At 34.4% G+C, this 18,061-nt stretch overlaps 1 protein-coding gene across 1 annotated transcript; it reads right to left on the minus strand.

The window, feature by feature from the left end:
- Positions 1–16,018: 16,018 nt before the first annotated feature.
- LOC139898493 (protein Brevis radix-like 4) lies at positions 16,019–17,610 on the minus strand. Its single transcript, XM_071881236.1, has 5 exons — positions 17,573–17,610; positions 17,295–17,441; positions 17,107–17,173; positions 16,923–17,030; positions 16,019–16,553 (listed from the first exon to the last, which is right to left on the minus strand). The coding sequence occupies exons 1-4, from the start codon at positions 17,590–17,592 to the stop codon at positions 16,947–16,949; spliced, it is 318 nt and encodes a 105-aa protein (XP_071737337.1). The 5' UTR covers positions 17,593–17,610; the 3' UTR covers positions 16,019–16,553; positions 16,923–16,946.
- Positions 17,611–18,061: the final 451 nt, after the last annotated feature.

Below are 18,061 nucleotides of genomic sequence, written 5' to 3' on the forward strand. Positions count from 1 at the left end.
ACAATACAAATATGTTACATCGAAATCAGTTTCTTGAATGCAGTTTTTACACAATATCATACAAACATGGACTCCAAATCTTGTCCTTATTTTAGTATGCAACAGCGGAAGCTCTTAGTATTCACCTGAGAATAAACATGCTTTAAACGTCAACAAAAATGTTGGTGAGTTATAGGTTTAACCTATATATATCAAATCGTAACAATAGACCACAAGATTTCATATTTCAATACACATCCCATACATAGAGATAAAAATCATTCATATGGTGAACACCTGGTAACCGACATTAACAAGATGCATATATATAAGAATATCCCCATCATTCCGGGACACCCTTCGGATATGATATAAATTTCGAAGTACTAAAGCATCCGGTACTTTGGATGGGGTTTGTTAGGCCCAATAGATCTATCTTTAGGATTCGCGTCAATTAGGGTGTCTGTTCCCTAATTTTTAGATTACCAGACTTAATAAAAAGGGGCATATTCGATTTCGATAATTCAACCATAGAATGTAGTTTCACGTACTTGTGTCTATTTTGTAAATCATTTATAAAACCTGCATGTATTCTCATCCCAAAAATATTAGATTTTAAAAGTGGGACTATAACTCACTTTCACAGATTTTTACTTCGTCGGGAAGTAAGACTTGGCCACTGGTTGATTCACAAACCTATAATAATATATACATATATATCAAAGTATGTTCAAAATATATTTACAAAACTTTTAATACATTTTGATGTTTTAAGTTTATTAAGTCAGCTGTCCTCGTTAGTAACCTACAACTAGTTGTCCACAGTTAGATGTACAGAAATAAATCGATAAATATTATCTTGAATCAATCCACGACCCAGTGTATACCCATCTCAGTATTGATCACAACTCAAACTATATATATATTTTGGAATCAACCTCAACCCTGTATAGCTAACTCCAACATTCACATATAGAGTGTCTATGGTTGTTCCGCAATATATATATAGATGGGTTGAAACATTGTATACGTGTCTATGGTATCTCAAGATTACATAATATACAATATAAGTTGATTAGGTTACGGTTGGAATAGATTTATTACTAACTTTCACGTAGGAAAAATGAGTAGTTTTTATCAATCTTGTTTTACTCGCCATTTCTTCGTTTCTAATCCGTTTTGAATGATTCCAGTGGCCACGGCTTCGTATTGAACTTAAATTTATGAATCTAAACAGAAAAAGTATAAGTTTATAGTCGGAAATACAAGTTACAAGTCATTTTTGAAAGAGGTAGTCATTTCCGTCGAAAGAACGACATCTTGATGACCATTTTGAAAAACATACTTTCACTTTGAGTTTAACCATGATTTTTGGATATAGTTTCATGTTCATAAGAAAAATCATTTTTCCAGAAGTATAGCTTTTAAATCAAAGTTCTTCTTAGCTTTTAATTATCCCAACCAAAACAGCCCCCGGTTTTACTACGACGGCGTATATCCAGTTTTATGGTGTTTATCGTATTTCCGGGTTTTAAATCATTAAGTTAGCATATCATATAGATATAGAACATGTGTTTAGTTGATTTTAAAAGTCTAGTTAGAAGGATTAACTTTATTTGCGAACAAGTTTAGAATTAACTAAACTATGTTCTAGTGATTACAAGTTTATAACGTTGAATAAGACAGCTTTTTATGTATGAATCGAATGATGTTATGAACATCATTACTACCTCAAGTTCCTTGGATAAACCTACTGGAAATGAGAAAAATGGATCTAGCTTCAAAGGATCCTTGGATGGCTTGAAAGTTCTTGAAGCAGAATCATGACACGAAAACAATTTCAAGTAAGATTTCCACTCGAAATAAGATTGTTATAGTTATAGAAATTGAATTAAAGTTTGAATATGATTATTACCTTGTATTAGAAAGATAACCTACTGTAAGTAACAAAGGTTTCTTGATCTTGGATGATTACTTGGAATGGATTTAGAAAACTTGGAAGTAAACTTGCAATCTTGGAAGTATTCTTGATTTTATGAAACTAAAACTTTTGGAATTTATGAAGAACACTTAGAACTTGAAGATAGAACTTGAGAGAGATAAATTAGATGAAGAAAATTGAAGAATGAAAGTGTTTGTAGGTGTTTTTGGTCGTTGGTGTATGGATTAGATATAAAGGATATGTAATTTTGTTTTCATGTAAATAAGTCATGAATGATTACTCATATTTTTGTAATTTTATGAGATATTTCATGCTAGTTGCCAAATGATGGTTCCCACATGTGTTAGGTGACTCACATGGGCTGCTAAGAGCTGATTATTGGAGTGTATATACCAATAGTACAAACATCTAAAAGCTGTGTATTGTACGAGTACGAATACGGGTGCATACGAGTAGAATTGTTGATGAAACTGAACGAGGATGTAATTGTAAGCATTTTTTTAAGTAGAAGTATTTTGATAAGTGTCTTGAAGTCTTTCAAAAGTGTATGAATACATATTAAAACACTACATGTATATACATTTTAACTGAGTCGTTAAGTCATCGTTAGTCGTTACATGTAAGTGTTGTTTTGAAACCTTTAGGTTAACGATCTTGTTAAATGTTGTTAACCCAATATTTATAATATCAAAAGAGATTTTAAATTATTATATTATCATGATATTATGATGTACGAATATCTCTTAATATGATATATATACATTAAATGTCGTTACAACGATAATCGTTACATATATGTCTCGTTTCAAAATCATTAAGTTAGTAGTCTTGTTTTTACATATGTAGTTCATTGTTAATATACTTAATGATATGTTTACTTATCATAATATCATGTTAACTATATATATAACCATATATATGTCATCATATAGTTTTTACAAGTTTTAACGTTCGTGAATCACCAGTCAACTTGGGTGATCAATTGTCTATACGAAACCTATTTCAATTAATCAAGTCTTAACAAGTTTGATTGCTTAACATGTTGGAAACACTAAATCATGTAAATAAAAATTTCATTTAATATATATAAACATGGAAAAGTTTGGGTCACTACAGTACCTACCCGTTAAATAAATTTCGTCCCGAAATTTTAAGCAGTTGGAGGTGTTGACGTATCTTCTGGAAATAAGTGCGGGTATTTCTTCTTTATCTGATCTTCTCATTCCCAGGTGAACTCGGGTCCTCTACGAGCATTCCATTGAACCTTAACAATTGGTATCTTGTTTTTCTTAAGTCTTTTAACCTCACGATCCATTATTTCGACGGGTTCTTCGATAAATTGAAGTTTTTCGTTGATTTGGATTTCATCTAACGGAATAGTGAGATCTTCTTTAGCAAAACATTTCTTCAAATTCGAGACGTGGAAAGTGTTATGTACAGCCGCGAGTTATTGAGGTAACTCAAGTCGGTAAGCTACTGGTCCGACACGATCAATAATCTTGAATGGTCCAATATACCTTGGATTTAATTTCCCTCGTTTACCAAATCGAACAACGCCTTTCCAAGGTGCAACTTTAAGCATGACCATCTCTCCAATTTCAAATTCTATATCTTTTCTTTTAATGTCAGCATAGCTCTTTTGTCGACTTTGGGCGGTTTTCAACCGTTGTTGAATTTGGATGATCTTCTCGGTAGTTTCTTGTATTATCTCCGGACCCGTAATCTGTCTATCCCCCACTTCACTCCAACAAATCAGAGACCTGCACTTTCTACCATAAAGTGCTTTAAACGGCTCCATCTCAATGCTTGAATGGTAGCTGTTGTTGTAGGAAAATTCTGCTAACGGTAGATGTCGATCCCAACTGTTTCCGAAATCAATAACACATGCTCGTAGCATGTCTTCAAGCGTTTGTATCGTCCTTTCGCTCTGCCCATCAGTTTGTGGATGATAGGCAGTACTCATATCTAGACGAGTTCCTAATGCTTGCTGTAATGTCTGCCAAAATCTTGAAATAAATCTGCCATCCCTATCAGAGATAATAGAGATTGGTATTCCATGTCTGGAGACGACTTCCTTCAAATACAGTCGTGCTAACTTCTCCATCTTGTCATCTTCTCTTATTGGCAGGAAGTGTGCTGACTTGGTGAGACGATCAACTATTACCCAAATAGTATCATAACCACTTGCAGTCCTTGGCAATTTAGTAATGAAATCCATGGTAATGTTTTCCCATTTCCATTCCGGGATTTCAGGTTGTTGTAGTAGACCTGATGGTTTCTGATGTTCAGCTTTGACCTTAGAACACGTTAAACATTCTCCTACATATATAACAATATCGGCTTTCATACCTGGCCACCAAAAATGTTTCTTAAGATCCTTGTACATCTTCCCCGTTCCAGGATGTATTGAGTATCAGGTTTTATGAGCTTCTCTAAGTACCATTTCTCTCATATCTCCAAATTTTGGTACCCAAATTCTTTCAGCCCTATACCGGGTTCCGTCTTCCCGAATATTAAGATGCTTCTCCGATCCTTTGGGTATTTCATCCTTTAAATTTCCCTCTTTTAAAAATCCTTGTTGCGCCTCCTTTATTTGAGTAGTAAGGTTAGTGTGAATCATTATATTCATAGATTTTACTCGAATGGGTTCTCTGTCCTTTCTGCTCAAGGTGTCGGCTACCACATTTGCCTTCCCCGGGTAGTAACGAATCTCAAAGTCGTAATCATTCAACAATTCAATCCACCTACGCTGCCTCATATTCAGTTGTTTCTGATTAAATATGTGTTGAAGACTTTTGTGGTCGGTATATATAATACTTTTGACCCCATATAAGTAGTGCCTCCAAGTCTTTAATGCAAAAACAACCGCGCCTAATTCCAAATCATGCGTCGTATAATTTTGCTCGTGAATCTTCAATTGTCTAGATGCATAAGCAATCACCTTGGTCCGTTGCATTAATACACAACCGAGACCTTGCTTTGATGCGTCACAATAAATCACAAAATCATCATTCCCTTCAGGCAATGACAATATAGGTGCCGTAGTTAGCTTTTTCTTCAATAATTGAAACGCCTTCTCTTGTTCATCCTTCCATTCAAATTTCTTCCCTTTATGCGTTAATGCAGTCAAGGGTTTTGCTATTTTGGAGAAATCTTGGATATAACCAGCCAATCCTAAAAATTGACGTATATGCTTCGGAGTTTTTGGGGTTTCCCACTTTTCAACGGTTTCGATCTTTGCCGGGTCCACCTGGATACCTTCTTTGTTCACTATGTGACCGAGGAATTGAACTTATTCCAACCAAAATGCACACTTTGAAAACTTAGCGTACAGTTTTTCTTTCCTCAATACTTCTAGCACTTTTCTCAAATGTTCTTCGTGCTCTTGATCATTCTTTGAGTAAATAAGTATGTCATCGATGAAAACAATGACAAACTTGTCAAGATATGGCCTACACACTCGGTTCATAAGGTCCATGAACACAGCTGGTGCGTTAGTCAATCCAAACGGCATAACCATAAACTCGTAATGACCATAACGCGTCCTAAAAGCAGTTTTTCGAATATCATCCTCCTTTACTCGCATTTGATGATATCCAGAACGTAAATCGATCTTCGAATAAACCGACGAGCCTTGTAGTTGATCAAATAAGTCGTCAATTCTCGGCAGTGGATAACGGTTTTTGATGGTAAGTTTGTTCAACTCTCTGTAGTCAATACACAACCTAAATGTACCATCCTTCTTCTTGACAAACAAAACAGGAGCTCCCCATGGTGATGTGCTTGGTCGAATGAAACCACATTCTAATAGTTCTTGCAGTTGGCTTTGCAGTTCTTTCATCTCGCTGGGTGCGAGTCTATAAGGAGCACGAGCTATTGGTGCAGCTCCTGGTACAAGATCTATTTGAAATTCAACAGATCGATGTGGAGGTAGTCCCGGTAATTCTTTCGGAAATACATCGGGAAATTCTTTTGCGATGGGAACATCATTGATGCTCTTTTCTTCAGTTTGTACTTTCTCGACGTGTGCTAGAACAGCATAGCAACCGTTTCTTATTAGTTTTTGTGCCTTCAAATTACTAATAAGATGTAGCTTCATGTTGCCCTTTTCTCCGTACACCATTAAGGGTTCTCCTTCTTCTCGTACAATGCGAATTGCATTTTTATAACATATGATCTCTACTTTCACCTTCTTCAGCCAGTCCATGCAAACTATTACATCAAAACTCCCTAACTCTACTGGTATCAAATCAATCTTAAATATTTCGCTACCCAGTTTAATTTCTCGATTCCGACATATATTATCTGCTGAAATTAATTTACCATTTGCTAATTCTAGTAAAAATTTACTATCCAAAGGCGTCAATGGACAACTTAATTTAGCACACAAATCTCTACTCATATAGCTTTTATCCGCACCCGAATCAAATAAAACGTAAGCAGATTTATTGTCAATAAGAAACGTACCCGTAACAAGCTCCGGGTCTTCCTGTGCCTCTGCCGCATTAATATTGAAAACTTTTCCGCGGACTTGTCCATTCGTGTTCTCCTGGTTCGGGCAATTTCTAATAATGTGACCCGGTTTTCCACATTTATAACAAACTACATTGGCATAACTTGCTTCGATACTACTTGCTCCGCCATTACTCGTTCCGACACCATTTGTTCCTTTTGTTTTGTTAACCCCTGGTCCGTAGACCTCACACTTCGCCGCGCTATGACCATTTCTTTTACACTTGTTTCAAAATTTGGTGCAGAACCCCGAGTGATAATTTTCACACCTTTGGCATAGCTGCTTCTGATTGTTGTTGTTGTTGCGGTTGTTATTGTTGTTGGGATGATTGTTGTAGTTGCTGTTGTTGTTGTTGTTGTTGTTGTTGTTGTTGTTGTTGTTGTTGTTGTTGTTGGGCCGTTTGTTGTAGTTGCGATTGATGTTGCGATTGTTGGGATAATTGTTGCGATTATTATTGTAATTGTTGTTGTTGTTGTATTGGTGATTCTTATCACCGTTTTCCTCCCACTTTCTTTTGACTTGCTTCACATTGGCCTCTTCAGCCGTCTGTTCTTTAATTCTTTCCTCAATCTGGTTCACTAGTTTGTGAGCCATTCTACATGCCTGTTGTATGGAGGCGGGCTCGTGTGAACTTATATCTTCTTGGATTCTTTCCGGTAATCCTTTCACAAACGCGTCGATCTTCTCTTCCTCATATTCGAACGCTCCCGGACACAATAGGCACAATTCTGTGAATCGTCTTTCGTACGTGGTAATATCAAATCCTTGGGTTCGTAACCCTCTAAGTTCTGTCTTAAGCTTATTGACCTCGGTTCTGGGACGGTACTTCTCGTTCATCAAGTGCTTGAATGCTGACCACGGTAGTGCGTACGCATCATCTTGTCCCACTTGCTCTAGATAGGTATTTCACCATGTTAACGCAGAACCTGTGAAGGTATGCGTAGCGTACTTCACTTTGTCCTCTTCAGTACACTTACTTATGGCAAACACCGATTCGACCTTCTCGGTCCACCGTTTCAATCCGATCGGTCCTTCGGTTCCATCAAATTCCAAAGGTTTGCAGGCAGTGAATTCTTTGTAGGTGCATCCTACACGATTTCCTGTACTTCTAGATCCAAGGTTATTGTTGGTATGTAGCGCAGCCTGTACTGCGGCTATGTTTGAAGCTAGAAAAGTACGGAATTCCTCTTCATTCATATTCACGGTGTGTCGAGTAGTCGGTGCCATTTCCTTCAAAATAGTCAAATGGAACAAGTTAATCATACATAATATTAAGAGTAGTTAATAGTATTTCGTAGCATAATATGAACTCATTTATAAAAGCTTTTTCTTCATATTAGCGTTTTATAAGTTTAAATTCGGGTAGTACCTACCCGTTAAGTTCATACTTAGTAGCTAATATACAATTCAACTACTACAATTCTATATGAAAAACTGATTATAATAATATTTCGTGTTCAAACTTTTATACAATATTTTACAAACTTACAATACCGCTTATTTTACATAAAGCATGAAATATAGCACACAATAACTTTGATACAAGATAGTTGTGAAGATAATTCTAGCTAGTACACAAGTCGTTCAGCAAAGGCAATAAAGACACGTAATTCATACGTCCAGAAACAAGTCATGCATTCTGGTTTTACTAGGACTACTTCCCATCCTTGGTCTTGTGGAACATAACCGTTATGGTCGTTGATAAGACAGCGTGTTGTAACGTCGTCAAAGGGACGAGGGTTACGTAATGACCAACAATCTCGTAATAACCTAAAAACCTCATTTCTTACCCCAATTACCGACTCCGTCACTTGTGGGAACGTTTTGTTTAATAGTTGTAGCCCGATGTTCTTTTTCTCACTTTGGTGAGAAGCGAACATTACTAACCCGTAAGCATAGCATGCTTCTTTATGTTGCATGTTAGCCGCTTTTTCTAAATCATGAAGTCCTATATTCGGATACATTGAGTCAAAATAATTTCTTAACCCGTTGCGTAAAATAGCATTTGGGTTCCCCGCAATATATGCGTCAAAGTAAACACATCGTAACTTATGGGTTTCCCAATGTGATATCCCCCATCTTTCAAACGAAAGTCTCTTATAAACCAAGACATTCTTGGAACGTTCTTCGAATGTCTTACAAACTGATTTTGCCGTAAATAGTTGTGCCGAAGAATTCTGACCGACTCTAGACAAGATTTCATCAATCATGTCTCCGGGTAGGTCTCTTAAAATATTGGGTTGTCTATCCATTTTGTGTTTTTATACTGTAAAATAGACAAGAGTTAGATTCATAAAAAAAAAATACTTATTAATACAAGCAATTTTTACATATATCATAAAGCATAAGCACACTATATTACATATATTACACCACACGAATACAACTATCTTATTCCGACTCGCTCGTTTCTTCTTCTTCGGTTTTGGTTCGTTTTGCCAAGTTTCTAGGGATATATGATGTTCCCCTAATACGAGCTGTCGTTTTCCACAACGGTTTAGAAAAACCTGGTGGTTTAGAGGTTCCCGGGTCATTGTTACAACTTAAGGGCTTCGGGGGTTGACGATACATATAAAGTTCATCGGGGTTGGAATTAGATTTCTCTATTTTTATGCCCTTTCCCTTATTATTTTCTTTTGCCTTTTTAAATTCAGTTGGGTAATTTCTATAACATCATCGGAATTCTCGTCGGAATCCGATTCATCGGAGAATTGGTAATCCTCCCAATATTTTGCTTCCTTGGCGGAAACACCATTGACCATAATTAACCTTGGTCGGTTGGTTGAGGATTTTCTTTTACTTAACCGTTTTATTATTTCCCCCACCGGTTCTATTTCCTCCTCCGGTTCCTCCTCTTCCGGTTCTGATTCTTCTTCCGGTTCCGACTCTTCTTCCGGTTCCTCTTCGGGAACTTGTGAATCAGTCCACGAATCATTCCAATTTACATTTGACTCTTCATTATTATTAGGTGAGTCAATGGGACTTGTTCTAGAGGTAGACATCTATCACATAATATCAAACGCGTTAAGAGATTAATATATCACATAATATTCACATGTTAAAAATATATAGTTTCCAACAAAATTTGTTAAGCAATCATTTTTCAAGTAAACACGGTCGAAGTCCAGACTCACTAATGCATCCTAACAAACTCGATAAGACACACTAATGCAAAATTCTGGTTCTCTAAGACCAACGCTCGAATACCAACTGAAATCTCCCGTTCTTATTGATTAAAAACGTTCCATATTAATTGATTTCGTTGCGAGGTTTTGACCTCTATATGAGACGTTTTTCAAAGACTGCATTCATTTTTAAAACAAACCATAACCATTATTTCATAAATAAAGGTTTAAAAAGCTTTACGTAGATTATCAAATAATGATAATCTAAAATATCCTGTTTACACACGACCATTACATAATGGTTTACAATACAAATATGTTACATCAAAATCAGTTTCTTGAATGCAGTTTTTACACAATATCATACAAACATGGACTCCAAATCTTGTCCTTATTTTAGTATGCAACAGCGGAAGCTCTTAGTATTCACCTGAGAATAAACATGCTTTAAACGTCAACAAAAATGTTGGTGAGTTATAGGTTTAACCTATATATATCAAATCGTAACAATAGACCACAAGATTTCATATTTCAATACACATCCCATACATAGAGATAAAAATCATTCATATGGTGAACACCTGGTAACCGACATTAACAAGATGCATATATATAAGAATATCCCCATCATTCCGGGACACCCTTCGGATATGATATAAATTTCGAAGTACTAAAGCATCTGGTACTTTGGATGGGGTTTGTTAGGCCCAATAGATCTATCTTTAGGATTCGCGTCAATTAGGGTGTCTGTCCCCTAATTCTTAGATTACCAGACTTAATAAAAAGGGGCATATTCGATTTCGATAATTCAACCATAGAATGTAGTTTCACGTACTTGTGTCTATTTTATAAATCATTTATAAAACCTACATGTATTCTCATCCCAAAAATATTAGATTTTAAAAGTGAGACTATAACTCACTTTCACAGATTTTTACTTCGTCGGGAAGTAAGACTTGGCCACTGGTTGATTCACAAGCCTATAACAATATATACATATATATCAAAGTATGTTCAAAATATATTTACAAAACTTTTAATACATTTTTATGTTTTAAGTTTATTAAGTCAGCTGTCCTCGTTAGTAACCTACAACTAGTTGTCCACAGTTAGATGTACAGAAATAAATCGATAAATATTATCTTGAATCAATCCACGACCCAGTGTATACGTATCTCAATATTGATCACAACTCAAACTATATATATATTTTGGAATCAACCTCAACCCTGTATAGCTAACTCCAACATTCACATATAGAGTGTCTATGGTTGTTCCGCAATATATATATAGATGGGTCGACATGATAGGTCGAAACATTGTATACGTGTCTATGGTATCTCAAGATTACATAATATACAATATAAGTTGATTAGGTTATGGTTGGAATAGATTTATTACTAACTTTCACGTAGGTAAAATGAGTAGTTTTTATCAATCTTGTTTTACTCGCCATTTCTTCGTTTCTAATCCGTTTTGAATGATTCCAGTGGCCACGGTTTCGTATTGAACTTAACTTTATGAATCTAAACAGAAAAAGTATAAGTTTATAGTCGGAAATACAAGTTACAAGTCATTTTTGAAAGAGGTAGTCATTTCCGTCGAAAGAACGACATCTTGATGACCATTTTGAAAAACATACTTTCACTTTGAGTTTAACCATGATTTTTGGATATAGTTTCATGTTCATAAGAAAAATCATTTTTCCAGAAGTATAGCTTTTAAATCAAAGTTCTTCTTAGCTTTTAATTATCCCAACCAAAACAGCCCCCGGTTTTACTACGACGGCGTATATCCAGTTTTATGGTGTTTATCGTATTTTTGGGTTTTAAATCATTAAGTTAGCATATCATATAGATATAGAACATGTGTTTAGTTGATTTTAAAAGTCTAGTTAGAAGGATTAACTTTATTTTCGAACAAGTTTAGAATTAACTAAACTGTATTCTAGTGATTACAAGTTTATAACGTTGAATAAGACAGCTTTTTATGTATGAATCGAATGATGTTATGAACATCATTACTACTTCAAGTTCCTTGGATAAACCTACTGGAAATGAGAAAAATAGATCTAGCTTCAAAGGATCCTTGGATGGCTTGAAAATTCTTGAAGCAGAATCATGACACGAAAACAATTTCAAGTAAGATTTCCACTCGAAATAAGATTGTTATAGTTATAGAAATTGAATTAAAGTTTGAATATGATTATTACCTTGTATTAGAAAGATAACCTACTGTAAGTAACAAAGGTTTCTTGATCTTGGATGATTACTTGGAATGGATTTAGAAAACTTGGAAGTAAACTTGCAATCTTGGAATTATTCTTGATTTTATGAAACTAGAACTTTTGAAATTTATGAAGAACACTTAGAACTTGAAGATAGAACTTGGGAGAGATAAATTAGATGAAGAAAATTGAAGAATGAAAGTGTTTGTAGGTGTTTTTGATCGTTGGTGTATGGATTAGATATAAAGGATATGTAATTTTGTTTTCATGTAAATAAGTCATGAATGATTACTCATATTTTTGTAATTTTATGAGATATTTCATGCTAGTTGCCAAATGATGGTTCCCACATGTGTTAGGTGACTCACATGGGCTGCTAAGAGCTGATCATTGGAGTGTATATACCAATAGTACATACATCTAAAAGCTGTGTATTGTACGAGTACGAATACGGGTGCATACGAGTAGAATTGTTGATGAAACTGAACGAGGATGTAATTGTAAGCATTTTTTTTAAGTAGAAGTATTTTGATAAGTGTCTTGAAGTCTTTCAAAAGTGTATGAATAAATATTAAAACACTACATGTATATACATTTTAACTGAGTCGTTAAGTCATCGTTAGTCGTTACATGTAAGTGTTGTTTTGAAACCTTTAGGTTAACGATCTTGTTAAATGTTGTTAACCCAATGTTTATAATATCAAAAGAGATTTTAAATTATTATATTATCATGATATTATGATGTACGAATATCTCTTAATATGATATATATACATTAAATGTCGTTACAACGATAATCGTTACATATATGTCTCGTTTCAAAATCATTAAGTTAGTAGTCTTGTTTTTACATATGTAGTTCATTGTTAATATACTTAATGATATGTTTACTTATCATAATATCATGTTAACTATATATATAACCATATATATGTCATCATATAGTTTTTACAAGTTTTAACGTTCGTGAATCACCGGTCAACTTGGGTGGTCAATTGTCTATACGAAACCTATTTCAATTAATCAAGTCTTAACAAGTTTGATTGCTTAACATGTTGGAAACACTTAATCATGTAAATAAAAATTTAATTTAATATATATAAACATGGAAAAGTTCGGGTCACTACAATTCTGATCCTCAGAATAGCCATGAGGGGGAGATAGGAGTAGATGGAAAATATCTAACGGTAAATATTTCAACTAAGGGTGGTGGTGTAAGGTCTTCATCAGCTTCACAAGCTCAACAAGTTCAGATGGAATCAGAAATGGTTACTACACATGATGAAATTGATGATAAGGAGCCTGAGCAAGTTATAATTCCAATTGTTCATAATGAGGCTGATAGTGGACTGGTAGATGAGGATTTGAACTTGAGTGATTTCTATCTTGAAGAGACGGATGACGATGGATTTGTCATTCTAAGCAAGTTATCATCAGTATCTTCAATTCCGGAAGATGTAGAGATTGTAGATGAAGAGAATCCTGAACCAGTAATAGAAAGTGATGATGAAATGGATTCTTCTGATTGAAGACAATCTTTATGTTAATCCAAATGAAGACGAGATCTTTGATCATATTGAAGATGATGATGTTTCAAATAATGATGCAACAAATCCTACTGGTCATTCATCAAATTCAACACCCTCATCGAGTTCAAATCCAACAAATGCTAATGAAAGATCAACTTCTGATACATCTACATCAAGTGAAACAGTGAATTCCAGATTCAAATACAATCATGGAATATTCTTTAAGAATCAGGAGCAAAGATTATTGTTGGGAGTAGAACATGATTTTATAACGTTACGAAACACATTCATCGAAGAAAATGCTTACAAGATCTTTCGCATCAATGAATTACCAAGGAGTAAAAGGTTTACTTATATAGGTTCACGATTGCTTCCAGCAAGTGAAAGGAATTGGTATGAGTTTATGTGGAGGAAACATATCAACAAAGATGAAGATGATTTGTGGCTTCAAAGAAAATATCGTATTTCAGAAGTGTTGAATATTACTCGAGTCGGAGTAGAGATAAGCGAAAAGAAAGACGTCATCAGTCAGTTCCACGTTATCAGAGAAGATGAGAAAGAGTACAAGTTCATTGAAACAGATTTTCATAATCTAGATATGCTTGACATCATTCACATCTACAACTACCTCAGTATCATCACCATACGACCTTTTGCTAAGGCTCAAGCTTTGGAAGCTGTGAAAAGATACATGATGGAGACAATAGAACTGATGAGACGTGAAGACTTTCAAATAGGTCTCGAAGCAAAAAGGAAAAAGATTCGAATTACTTGTCCGAATCAATTACAGAGGGACTGAAGGATATGAGGATGTTTCAAATGCAATTCGAACCCGAAGGGTTTGTTTTTGTAAATTCTCAAAAAGAAAAGGTGTTCATTCGTACTGAAGAGCTAAACAAATATTCAGATGGAACACTTAAGGCTGCACTGAAGTATCTTAAGATTCATCAAAGCAAGTTCCATGACATTGACATGATAATGGGTCTTGGAGAATTCATAAAGCATATAAGAGATCGTCTGAAACTCCGGGTTCGTACAAGACAGTTTGAGATACTTCGTGGACAGAGAAAGAGAAGATATTTCAAGGAAATGAATGAATATCCATTATATGAGGGAGATCCAAGAAAAGCGTGGGGTGTCTGGAAACCTTCTAAGCAAATTTCAGAAAATCAAGTAGAAGTTTCAAAACCAGATGGCACACGATGGAGACTAACGTTTGGACCTCTCAAGATTACAAAATAGGATTATGTTGTAAAGTTCACATTTAACACTAAGGGGGAGATTGTTAGGACCCCGAAGTTGTATAGTGTTAATGTGAAATAAGCTTAATTGAAGGTTCCTTAGAAGAGGGCTATATAAGGAACCTAAGTAGTCCTAATTAGATAGCCATTGCATTGTAACTGAGTTCTAGAAGCTGTGGAATGTAATTGTACCGATTCTCTCTAATACCGAGTCTCATGCTTACATACCGAATCTCTCTTTATCTTATCATTTCTCTCAATCTCAACATGATCTGACCTATCACACGTGCTCTAGCTTTATCCAAAAACTCATCATGTAAACTCTCGCGAACGAATGTGCGAGATCCCGCACAACAACATTGACCTTATATAGAGTTAAGCCAATCAATATAGCTCTGGTTTGTATACTTTATAAGAGCAGAGTATATTCTATATAATACTCACTTGATTAACAAAGAGAGCAAAGTGTATGGGATCTACACCCTTATCAACGTTAGCATCCTTACACACGATAAAAGTCGACTTTCCTCCAAGCACTGAAGTCACTGGCTTTAGATTACTTTTTGCAGTCAATTCTTGCACAATTTTACCTGTTTTAGTTGATCAGTAAAAGCAATCTGAAAATGCACAAATTAAATTATCAGAATTGTTCATAGTAACTTAGTAAGTGACAAACCTATGGGTCGAGTAGATCCCGAAACACTTGTTGTCCAGAAATTTTAATTATTTTATATGCAGTTAAGAGTTTTTAACAATTATTAAATAAATTCATATTTTTAAATAACAATCAACCTTATCGAGTATAAAAAATTAAGAGGTTTTATTTATTAAAATTGCACTTATGGCATTTTCAAGACTTTTGACTTATTTCCTTTATTACACGGATTAAAGACAAAACATAACCCGCAATGATCCACACATAAGTAGGCAGATTGAAATTACATACCTGGTAGAAAGGAAGGAACGTTATGTAAACAACCAACCCTTAGAATAAAAACACTAAAATAACCCGGCTAACACTTAATACTAACATGTGAAGGTTATGTAAACTAAAATTGCAATGGAAGTAATTACTAACACGTACAGACCATAATCTTTATAAAAAAGAACATAATGCCTAAAGCATCATCAGACCTGAAGGAGCTATTGTCAATAATTTTTTTATTTTTTTTTTCAATTATTGGGTAGCTGCTAGCTATGCATCATATTTTAAAATAAATGAATTGTAACTGATCCTTATAGACATCCATATACAAGCTAGACATACATGCCACCACAAATGCCACAAAATAGCAAAACTATAATAAAAAAATGTTGAAAATTTTATTAAGCAATGAGTTAAGAAGTACCGTCAAAGCAAAAAATAGTCCGAAGTGGTCTCAAGTTACAGTAAACAGCTGGAAATAAATTAATAAATTTTGATGTGAACATCAAAGGTTAACATTTCGTAAACAACCTCATCTATAGACACATGTCTATTGATACACATTTGTTGAATGACATAACTATTAACTACTACCACCAAAATGACAACCATAGGGCAATACTAATGCGCCTATATATGTTTATGATGCTCATATATTACCAATTTTATGAAAGAAAAAGTAATTTATACCTTGAAAAATAGAGGTGAAAATATAGCTGTTGTAATTGCTCGCCATCAAATAAGTACTTTTTCCAATTCATCTTCTTCATCTCTTAGAGTTGCACCATAATTTTGTAACATATGTTTTTTCATTCATAAAATCACAGGTAGCATGTTTTTTTTTCTTTTTTACTTTTGTAAACCCTTCATTATTGATCTTATGGGCTTTATGGAACAACATAGTAATTAATAGTAGGGAAAGCATCAATAAACAGAGTAACGATAAGAACAAAAGAACAATTGGAATTGGACGAAAAATGGAATCAAACCTTTTAAAATGACTCTTGACCATAGTGTAAATGAACTATTACTGCAATGTTCATTTAGCCAACTTACATTACCATTTCCATATCTGTAAAAATTTACAAACATGTAGATCATAATTTCGGTTAACACTATGCATAAAAGAAAAATGTAACCTAAATATCTAAACTTCAGATGCATAGGTTTGAAAAGTTTTGTGATAGAACGTTCAAGTAACTAACGAAACAATCATATGATGTAGGGTATCAAAACAGTAAATTTTATGTGCAAATATGCAAATTTGCGATAACAGATTTGACTATTTTGCCTACTGCAGTTATGAATGCTTTGTAGAAGTTAGTTTTCTGTTCTTGATTAGCCAATAAGACTTACAAGTTCACAAAATCAAACCTATGAACAAAGACAATAATAGCACACAAAATAACAAAGTATTTATAAAAAAACTGAAGTAGCGTACCTTCAGTCTCAAGGCATCTTAAATTCAACCAATTACAAAGAACACAACCGTAGACATAGATTCACAACTACATGGTAAATGTGTACCCACACTTGTCAATAGCCACATCTAGGAATAAAAGATATAATGCTATTATGTTACTAACAGTAAGAAATAAGCTTAAAAAATGTTAAACTTGTACTACGTTGAACCCATCATTTGTGCCCACTGTTGATAAGGCCGAGAGCTCGAAAAATAAGTTGACCCAAACACTACGTTAAGGAAACGGAATTAGCAAACTTCATATGAACGTTAAACAACAAACAAACAAAAACAGATATACATATACAAACGGATGAAAACAAGAACTACTACAATAACTTGAACCTATACCTAATACGTTTTAAATCATTCCCTCCTTGTGGTAATTGAATGAACTGTGAGTAGAACCCTTGATTGAAATCGATTGCAGTATGAAGTGAGAGTACTTCTGCATTTAAAAGCCCTTTCAATCTAGCCTCCATTTCCTTTCCCCAAACCCTAGACGTGGAATTACAAATCATTACATCATATCAATTCATAGTCCATTTATCAGTACATACACATACAAATAAAAATAAAACAAAAATCCTTATTAAATGGTAACTTATTACGTAACTGGTATGAGGTACCTAGATAGTTTGATGATCATCAGATTCTTGAACCCTACTTTGTTTGTTAATGATACCGTGTGTTTTTAGAATTAAAAGGGCATTTTGGAGAGAGTTAAAGAATTAAAATTGTTATAATTCAGTAGGCTTATAACTAATTTTGACCTAAGCCTATACAATCCTTAAATATGAGAGAGTAGTAATGGAAGAGAGAGAGAGTATATTTCTTATATGTAAGAAAATGGTGTGTATATGTGTGTTCATTATCCACATATATATAGTACAAATTTTACTATCCATATTTGACTAATTACCATCCATATTTTACTACTAAATTTACAACACTCCCCCTTGGATGGTAATTTTTTTTTAAAGAGCAATTAATACTGCCTCGTTAAAAACCTTGCTAAAGAAAACCCAGTGGGATAAAACTTTAGCTAAGGGAAAAGAGTGCAGCATAGAGTTGACTCCCCCTCAAGTAGACAACGCTGAGTCGTCACATCTTTTGAA

The sequence above is a fragment of the Rutidosis leptorrhynchoides genome, chromosome 3 (genome assembly GCF_046630445.1).
Source record: "Rutidosis leptorrhynchoides isolate AG116_Rl617_1_P2 chromosome 3, CSIRO_AGI_Rlap_v1, whole genome shotgun sequence".
Classification (NCBI taxonomy): domain Eukaryota; kingdom Viridiplantae; phylum Streptophyta; class Magnoliopsida; order Asterales; family Asteraceae; genus Rutidosis; species Rutidosis leptorrhynchoides.